Source organism: Telmatherina bonti (genome assembly GCF_933228915.1).
Source record: "Telmatherina bonti genome assembly, chromosome: 19".
Taxonomy (NCBI): Eukaryota; Metazoa; Chordata; class Actinopteri; order Atheriniformes; family Telmatherinidae; genus Telmatherina; species Telmatherina bonti.
The window spans coordinates 10,640,772-10,650,854 of record NC_136617.1 but is presented as its reverse complement, the minus strand read 5'-3'; the positions used below and the strand labels follow the sequence as shown (position 1 = coordinate 10,650,854).

Here is a 10,083-nt window from a genome sequence, read left to right as displayed (position 1 = left end):
ACGATGAGGCGAGCAATGCTGAAGATACTGAGCAGAGACTGTTGTGTACGTGTGCTAACCCTGATGCTCCACGGATTCAGCATTTTCTTTTCCCATGACACAAAGGCAATACAATGCTAACAGTTGTTATTTTTAAAAGATTGATATTGGGTTTGCAGCTTTAAACTGTTTATATGGTGGTCCAGGTGGTGAAATAGCTCTTTTATAAACACTGCAGGCTTCTGTCTTTAAAAGCAGACTTCACCGCCCAGCGTGTCCCCACCCCGCTGCAGACGAAGCTTCTCATTAAGTAGAAAAGGACCAGACAAAAAAAAACAGAGTTTTCTTGTTCTTGCAGCCTTGAGAGCAAAACAAAGTTCTGGCTTCTCATGGAGGATGCAACAAGCTTTAGTTATTTATTCAGACATGTACGATAATGCGCCATCTGGGGAGCTTAACATAAGACGACCATGATTTTTGTTTCTGTCTTTTTGCACTCTGTAATCAATGGTCATTAGGCAGAAAACACATTTTTTTTCTAACTTGATCTAACATTTTTCATTTACTCATCATTTATTAGGTTAAAAATAATTTCAAAAAGCCTAAAAAAAATAAACCGTAGATTCTTGAGGATATTTCAGCAATGAAATGACAAGTTCCTCCCAAACTCTGGCAGGTTTGTGCATCCCATTGCACTGAAAATGAAGTATGAAACTCATGACCTCTCTGAAGCAAAGATGAGTCTTTTACGCCTCACTTGGATCAGATGAGGGTCAAACTGACTGAAGAAAGAGGAAAATCTTTTTTCTGTGGTTTAAAAAAAAAAAAAAAAAAAGTGCCGTCCTTCTCCTGCCCCCTGCGCTGCCTTAAAAACAAGCCTGACCAGCATAAACAAAGGTCACATTCAGGCACACAATGACTTACAAATGAAATATTGAGGATTAAACTTTATTTAGCTACATAGTTCACAGTTTTATAAACATGGAGATAGCAATAGACTCTATTGAAACACGGATAAATAAATAAATATATAAATAATTAACCACAGCCTTAAGCAGACCATTAGAGAGCTACGACCTTCTTAAGAAACAAAAACAGATTTTTTTATGAACATAGAAACATTTCTGTTAAAATGGTAAGCTTAAAGACTTTCACGGCGGCACCTGAGAAACCGACTTCAGGATTTAAGCGATCGAGACCAAACAGGAGAACAGTACGAGAGGAGACGGATGATTTCATGACCTGTTGATTTAATGACTTTTACAAAAATAGCTTTCATTCATTACCAGTCGATCATATAATCAGATTTTTAGTGACGTATTTAGGATAATGTTGAATCTAACAATGTTTGAATGTTAAGGCTTTTCTTGCTGTGATGAGCTCAGAGTTACTTTTTAAAATGTTTTTAATGGACTATTTCTGCAGCTTCATCAGCATGTACAGTAAAGCTTTTAGTTTTTAGACTTTGTGTAGCGATATGCAAACATGCCAATGTGGAAGCAGAGATCTCGACATTTTCCAGCCCTTTTTTTCCCCCAGTTTTACTGTAACTGATACTTTATGGGAAGATGATCACAGACTAACCGTAGAAATGCTTCTCTGACTCATGATGAAGCTGAAATTTCTAACCTCATCTGAATTACCATCATTTTTTAATTTTGATTTTAAGTAACAGTTTTATAAAAGAAAAAAAAAAGAAAGGTTATATTCCCAACAGCTATTGCATCTTAAACATTTTAATAGTCACTCATCAGTTTCATTCAACCCAAAGGAAGCCTCACATTACCAGCCTGTGTGACATACCGGGTCTGATGTTGAATAGATGTGCTGATGAAGGCATTCATCAAGTTCATTTAAAGCTCTAATTAAGCTATCCGTCTGTCAGCACTTGTCTTTGAGTTTAATACATACATAAATGTTATGTGACAAAATGTCAGCGGTGGTTCCCTGTCACAAGCGTTAGCCGTCACCTCGGTAAAGCCGCTACGGACACGCGTTTCTGTCTGGCCGCTAAGATCATTGTGGTTCTAAATGATTCAAAGTAGTCATCAAGAGAGATTCTGGGTGAATCTGGGAGGCATTCTTTGTTTGGAAAAACGAAGGGGGGGGTGAAAAAACCATCTGTGTGGAGGGGTTTAGCTGTTGTCAGCCGCCTTTAGCTGCTTCATTTATCAACTTGAGCGTGATGAGATGAGCTCTGAGGCTGCACCCACAAGGTCAGCATACAGTTTGGAGGTCGTTGTGGGGCTTGGGCCAATCTTCCACTGTGGACTTAGCAGCTGAATTACTTCACTTCTACCCACATGGTCTGTTACAAGTTAAAAAAAAAATCAATAGCCCCTGCTCATATTTGATTTAAAAAAAACCCCAAAACCTTTTAAGACATAAACATCCAGGTTTTTTTTTTTTTAACTTTTCAGCACGGTTGCTGATGACGAACAATGGATCATGTTAAATGTTTGTGTGTACATGTAAAGGTCATGTATATGTGTGGTTGGGGGGGGGGTTATGGTCTGGTGAACAGAGGCTGTTCAGTATGTTTTTAATGTAAAGCAGTTTAAGCTGCGTCGCGATGAAAGAAAAAGTGCTCTACCTCCTCTTTACTGATTTATAGGGGCAGAGCTGGGACTAATATTTAGATCGATAAAAAAATAACAGCAATACATCATGTTTTTATTTACCCTTAACCACCCCTCCAACGGCTCCCCAGGGCTGACATATGACAGCTCATTGCTTTCTAGTAAAAACTACGAGCGATAGGTATAAATGCAGAGCCTAACTTCCCATTCTGGATGAATAAAAAAACATTTTTTCCATTAATTTCTCATTTGATGCTGCTTTAGACTCATTTCAATGGTGTCCAAGTTTCACCAGTACATGAAACTTTAAGGTTAGAAATGAAGAATTAGGAAAGGAAAGGTGAGAAGGAAGCAGCGAGAGAGATGCAGAAATCTGCAGTGGTGGAGACTCGGGGAGCAGAATGTGGTTTTAAACACTGTTCAGGAGAAGATTGTTAACAGAATATTTAACAATGGATATCCGAAGACACAAGCAGCACATTAAGAACGGACAAAAAAAAAAAAAAAAAAATCACGCTTTCAAAAAAGTTTTGTTATAAAAAAAAAAAAAAAAAAAAAGAAAAAGGTAAAAGCTAAACCATCGGCTCATCATCACTGTCTTCATCTCCCTCAGAGAGGCCCTGTGTGGGCCTCAGGTTGGACAGAGGGATGGAAGAGGAAGGACTGGGAGGAGTGGAGGGAGGAGGGACAGGGGGAGGAGTGGAGGATGGAGGAAGGGTGAGGTTGCTGCTGTAGCTGCAACTTCTGCTGGTTGAGCTGCTGCTTCTGCCTGAAGTGCTGCTGCTGCTTTCCTCCACCTCCCGAGTCACGCCCTCGATCCACACCTCCGTTTCATGCTCGTGGAGATGCTGCTGGTGATTCTGATGGGAGAGGGGGTGGTCGAGTGGTGAGGAAGAGGGAGGCCCTGGGACAATCTGGGGTGAAGGAGGAGAGGTGGAGCAAGGAGAGGAAGGAGCAGTGGAAGAAGGCGGAGGTTTAGGGACAGACTTGTGGTTGCTGACATCCCGAAAGCTGGCCAGAGGAGGGCGGAGCCGGACGCCAGAGCGCGTGGAGCCTTCGATGGCTTTCTGAAGCTGAAGGAAAAGTTTGGGAAAGGAAATCCGGAAAGATAAAACAAAGGAGAGTTTAAAGTATAAAAATAACCATTTACTGGATACAGGACACTGGGAAAGATGGAAAATAATTCCTTCATTCATTTACTATACCACCTAATCCAGTTTAGGGTAGCAAGAGGCTGGAGCCTATCCCTATAGCAGGTGAAAGGCAGGGCACACCCTGGACAGGTTGCCAGTACATCACAGAAATAAAATAAAATAAAATAAAATAAAATAAAATAAAATAAAATAAAATAAAATAAAGAAAATTCAACAGTCATTTAATAAAATGAAATTAAATCAAATGAGATAAAATAAATTTCTACAGTCATTTATTAAAATAAAATGAATATTAAAAATAAATTTAAATTAAAGTTAATAAAACAAAATAAAAATAAAATTCAACAGTCATTTAATAAAAGGAAGATAAATCAAATGAAATCAAATAAATCTACAGTCATTAAAATAAAATGAAATAAATAATGTAAAATAAAACAAAAAAATAAATAAAATTAAGTTGTTTGTTTTGGCCGCACTGCGCCCAGTCCTAATCATGAGTTTCTACCACACACCCACAGCAGGAGGAAGCTGGGGTGGGCATGCTGCTGTGGTCCAGCCTGGCAGTGGGTCTGACCACACCCCTCCCGACTGTGTCCTCTGCTGTTTGTGCAAAAATCGGAAGAGAAGGTTGCTCTGTTGACCTCTCAGTACTGCTGCACTTTCTACATGAATATATTTTGGTAGAATTTCTACGACTGATCATATATCCTTTACTTTTTATACATTGTTGTCAGGGGGAGTAGAACGGTTCCAGTGTCATCCACTGATAAACTGACAGGATGCCTCCATGGTGTATGTGGTATTTTCCAAAGAAAAAAATACAAGACCAGATAGGAAGAAATGTTTTGTGTTAGAACAGGCCGATCAGTGCGTGTTTGGAGGGCAAAAACCTATAAATGGCTATTCTTACCTCTTTTAATGCCACGACCCCTACAAGCTTTCCGATACTGGTCACATAAGCATGACTAAGTCCAAGCAGGGAGAATAGCGTGTGGGTCTGTGGAGACAAGGTGAAAATGTAACTCAGCCAGCTTATCTCACTCCGAGACAGCCGTTTTACATCAGTCTATCTGCAGCTTCAGATGACTTAAAAACCCAGTGGTTCGCTGTCAGCTCTGTCTAGACACAAAAGCAGAAAGATGAAAGCAAACTGGCTCCAGTTGAAAAAAACAGAGACAGAAAGTCCTTGAGTGTGTCTGAATGCACATTCTGTTCATAACCCAGCTGAGGTCACACTGTGGATGAGCTCTTTGTATGCATCAGCACATCTCAATCACAAGGCCTATTTTGCACATGAATAAATGCAATATTCTGAGTATTAACCTTGAAAATGAAATCAGGCTCAAGAAAAATAAAGAAATAAACATAATAATGGTTCAAGTTATTTACAAGCAGCAGCATCCTGCAAATACATGCAAATCCGGGATCACTTGCAGATTTGTCCGAATAACAATCATCTGATTCAATCATGACAGCTGTGCAGCTGATGTAATAAAGGTGGGCAATAAGAAGCATGTGTGAGAGCACTGCCGGGTAACAGGCTGAACATTCACTCTGTTCTGGTTGATATCTCAAATTCTGGCCAAAGAAAAGATTTATGAACGAGTAGCAATGGCTTTTTTGGGGGACTTTTAGCATATGATTATTTGCAAGTGTTAAGCTATCATGCAAAATATAACTTAATAGACAAACCATTTCTAAGTGCTTGTTTTTATGCAGTAAAAACCAAAAAGCAACCATCAGTAAGTGTAAGCCTCCTGAACACATCGGGACATCACTCAATACACACTTTTTTTCCATAACCCATCTGATTTTCATAAAAATATCTGCATTAAAGGTACTACTCGGTGCTGAAAACATGTGAGGTATTTCAGAGAGAATTTAAAACCAAACAAGCTAGTTTGTTGATGAAAATATTCCACTTTGGAAATCATTAAGAGGGTTTCCAACGGATTTACACACTAATTAAACGGTTTAATGAATATAGGCAGAAGCCAAAACAGGAAACAGAAGTCAGTAGCAGAATAAGCTACTTGGCATTGGCACAGAAGATTTGGCAAATTTTGTATTGGTACAAATTCAACTCTTCTGCTCATCCCACAAATACATTTCCTTACAAATCTGGCACATTTATTTATTTTTTTGGCCCATTTAACAGGAAATTCGTGGTGGTATGATATGCGTTTTAAAGAAGCTCACATTCCCTTACTTTTATGTGTTATGTTTTTGAGTTATTCAATGAAACTGGTCTAATTTGGTACAAACTACGGTTTGCATTGTTAAAAACATGTCAAACACCAAGTCAGGAAGCTATTTATTTTGTTCTACAGAATCAGATTTATAATCTCAGACAACTTCACTCCTAAATGGGATAAACAGCATTAACTGAGGAGTGACAGCAGTAAGATTTCCCTAGCTTACAAACATGTATATTAATATACGGTGTGTTAGAACTACTGACATCTAGTGGTGAGTACGGGCATAGCAATGACTTTAAATGCCAAGCACAGTTATGAATGGACGGTGGCCATCAATGGCCATAATTCTTTCAGCCATAAACTTGTTTTCTTCTGCAAGTGGATCCAGAAGCTTCAGGTGCAGCAATGGCTGCACTGCAGGTACCTGCTTCAAAATTGTGTAGCATATATGTGTGTGTATGTGTAAAGTGTTACTTATCCCAAACAGTGTCCAAGCACATGTCAAACAAAGCTGGCTTTGCAGTTTTTAAAGCTCAGGAGGTTCTTACTTCATGTAGAGTTATTGGTCCCTTCAGGATCAAATAACTCTACATGAAATGACAAAATGACAAAAGAATTCTATCATTGACCAATGATTTTGTTTCATACTGCACCTTTAAATAAATATCGTGGAAGTGGCTGTAGGATGGTCACATTCATCCAAAGATGGCCTGTACAGGTGTTAAACTCCAGTCCTCGAGGGCCAGAATCCTGCAGGTTTTTGTTTCTCCACGCTCCAACACACTTGACCAAAGTTAATGAATAGTTTGATAAGAATCTATTGGATTTGAACCAGGTGTGTTGCAGCAGGGAAACAATAAACATTGCAGGATACTGTCTTTGAGGACTGGAGTTTGACACGTCTGTGCATAACAAACACTCACTCTACACACCTGCTTATAGCTCATTTCAATTAATCGATAATTAATTTAAATATTCTTTCTTTGTCTGATATTCCCAGAAAACATAAAATAAGTCTTCCGGGTTTGTTGCAACAAACCTTGATGTAATGATGCAGTGCAGCAACCACACAGCCAATTGAGTCAGACTCCCAGCTTTTGTGCCTTTCTCCATTTCCTCAGACAAAGCTTTTTTGCATAAATTTGAGTCTTCACCGAGCACTATTTATGTGCCGTCTTACTTTGCCAGGGTTATCAATATGCTTGACTGAATGAGATGTTAAAGAAGTAAACGATTTAAGGTGCTGAGAGGGCACACATCAACAAAAGACCTGATGAATGCTCAAAGGGCTGCAATCTGTTTTTCTCTTTGCTTGTCGAACTCCTCAGCTCAAATACAAACTGAATTTTCCATTAAAATCAGCTGCTTAGTTTATTCCAGATTATGTTGTTAAGAATGCATACCTTACAACACTGCACAGAACACAGCAATCTGTTTTTACATGAAACTATGCTCAACTAATATCTGCATACACATTTCTCTCCACCAACCTTGTGTAAGGATGTTCTCTCCACCAGCTGGAAGGGGGAAGGGTCAACTCGTATCTCATCGATTTCCATCGGTTTGTCCATCTCCGCCTCTTCCCACGCTTTGATCTGCAGTGGCAAATAAATAGCAAGGTCACAGAGATTAAATGTGTGACAGAGGCTAGGAGTCACGCTGCTGCGGAGACAAAACACCATTAAAATCTACAAATTCAGCCAGAGAGAAACATTAGGATTTGTTTATTCTGATGAGTCATGGATGCATAGTGTTACATAAATCATCACCATTTTGCTGTGTATCTGCAGGTAAAACTCAGGGTGTGTGTTTGAACAGTGTGTGTGGCAGTAGAAGGGAGTAGGCAGTTAAGTACTGCAGTGGAGAGGCTTCAGATGTGGAAAACCTTGAAACCCCTGTAGCGTCCTTGCATGTCCCGCTCTTCCTCCTGAGATTTAGGATGTCTGACACCTTTTAGCCTCTCTATGGATTTTACCTACAAGCATTGGCCTGCTGTGACAGGGGCACAAGTCTTGCAGAATTACAGCGCGGTGTTGTAGGGGGGATTTTTGGAGGGTACCAGGAACAGTAGAGGCAATGTGGCAGACAGAAAAGGACTTGAGGGAACAACGCTGCTGCCATCCACATCGACATTATTTGTGTCCTACACGGTGTGAGAAGACGAGCATCGGACCCACCCTGCTCTATTCATGTGTGTGTGTTTTAATAGATGGATGTGTGGGGGTGTACATGCTAATGATATGCATTAAAATAACTACAGCACTGTTGGGCAGCTGGGTCTCCCACAGGCAGGGCGCCGAGATGTGGAGGGGCAGGCGGCCAAGACAACGACAACTCGGCACCCCCTCCCAACCCTGCAGTCCTTCGCGAGGTTATGCCCAGCTGGAGCCTACGCGTCTATCAGCAGTAATATTATTAGTGATATGATACAGTTGTGCTCATATTTATTCATACACTTTCATTAAAGAAGGAAAAGCACAGCTGCCTGTAAAATAAGATGAAATTGACTAAAGTAATAATAAATAAAACATTTATGAAAATCATTACATTATTTTCTAATTCTGGTTCAATAGAAAAAATTTTTCTTTTTTTTTTTTAAAAAGCAAAAAAAAAATTTTAAAAAGCAAATAAATAAGATCACTTATTACATATTACATAAACTACTATTTAGTTGAACAATCCTTTAATGTTTCCGCTCCAGTCAGGTATTTTCTGTTCCTCTCAGTCAGACTTCTGCACCTGTTGACAGGTATTTTGTCCCACTGTTCAACAGAAAAGTCTCTAATTTGTCCAGGACCAATTTGTTTGTTTGCTTTTTTCCTTTCGTAAACTCAATTAAATGAAAAAACAGTGTCTTATATTACTAAATCAAAAAAACAAAAGAAAAACAAAACAAAAGCCTGTAGAACTTCATAGAAGGACCCGGGTCCAACCGGACAGTCCACTAGCATCTTCCTATGATGTCCTCTACTGTTTGATTTCGTGCTTGTGTTGTTCTCACTCATATGTAAGTCGCTTTGGATAAAACTGTCTGCTAAATGACTGGATAATAGAATAGAACAGAAATTATTTTGCAAATTTTTTGCAAATTTTTAGTTATTGTTCCTCTTTTAGGTCTCCAGTTATTTAAGTGACTGTTGTAAATTCAGCCTTTTCTTTAATGAAATGTGACAAATACATATGAGCCCAACTATATATATATATATATATATATATATATATATATATATTAGAGCTATATTAGTGATTGTCATCTCCACAACCACCATCCATCTACTTTCTTAACTGCTTGTTCCAGTTATAGGTTACTGGGAAGCTGGAGTCTATTCCAGCAACCATCGGGCGAGAGGCAGGTACACCCTGCACAGGTCGCCAGTCCATCACAAGGCCAACACAGAGAGACAGACAACCAATCACTTCTGAGGATAATTTAGAGCAACCAATTAACCTAACATGCATGAAGTAAACTCCACACATAAGCTCCCCTCAGCCGAGACTGTGTCAGTATCCGTTAATCCCATATGAAGCATTTTCCTTCAAGTCATGTGAGATCTGTGAATGATTTTATACTGTTGAAAAAAAAACTCTACTGGATTAATAATGACATTGATCTTTGATTTAATTATAGATTTTTAAGTGTTGGTAATAGAAAAATTGTTCTTCCCAAACCTCAGACTTCTGATCCAGAACAGTGATGACAAATGCATGGCAACAGAAATGTTCAAAGACTTCATGTTTTTAAGATTTACATTGTTTTACTCTCCATCGTGCAATTTTACAGCTTCCAGAAAGCAGTTTACACAGTTTTCACATTAGGTCCGCAAGGCAAGATACATCTGTTTATTTGTCCATTTGTCTTTCTTCACGTCTGTCTTTCTGTCTGTTTGCAACTTTAAGTAAAAACTAAAGACATGTGTCTTGGTCTAACTTAGCTTCCATTACATTTAGGTTGTGATCCAGATCACCATCTGGATCCAGGAATTTGTTTGCAGCCATTTTCAGCATATCAGCATAAAACGATAAATGGTCAGAAAGTCCAGGCAAAGTTTTCCAACTGATTTTACAACATATCAAAGTTAGATCTGGAGCCCAGCAAAATGTTGGGTACTACCATCCAGAACAGGAGAAAAGGGAATTTTGTTTGTTTGTCATTTTTATCACTGTCAGAGAAAA

General features: G+C 39.0%; 1 protein-coding gene across 3 annotated transcripts in view; it reads right to left on the bottom strand.

Annotated features, from left to right (window-relative positions):
* Positions 1 to 911: 911 nt before the first annotated feature.
* Positions 912 to 10,083, bottom strand: part of LOC306769889 (chloride channel protein 1-like) — a 55,904-nt gene continuing 46,732 nt past the window's right edge. For all 3 annotated transcript variants that reach the window (XM_079258647.1, XM_079258646.1, XM_079258648.1), the window contains 3 exons: positions 7,401 to 7,505; positions 4,623 to 4,709; positions 912 to 3,631 (listed from right to left, as the gene is read on the bottom strand). In XM_079258647.1, the coding sequence (XP_079114773.1) occupies positions 3,131 to 3,631; positions 4,623 to 4,709; positions 7,401 to 7,505 (693 nt within the window). In that variant the 3' untranslated portion in view covers positions 912 to 3,130. The remainder of the gene's footprint in view (positions 3,632 to 4,622; positions 4,710 to 7,400; positions 7,506 to 10,083) is intronic.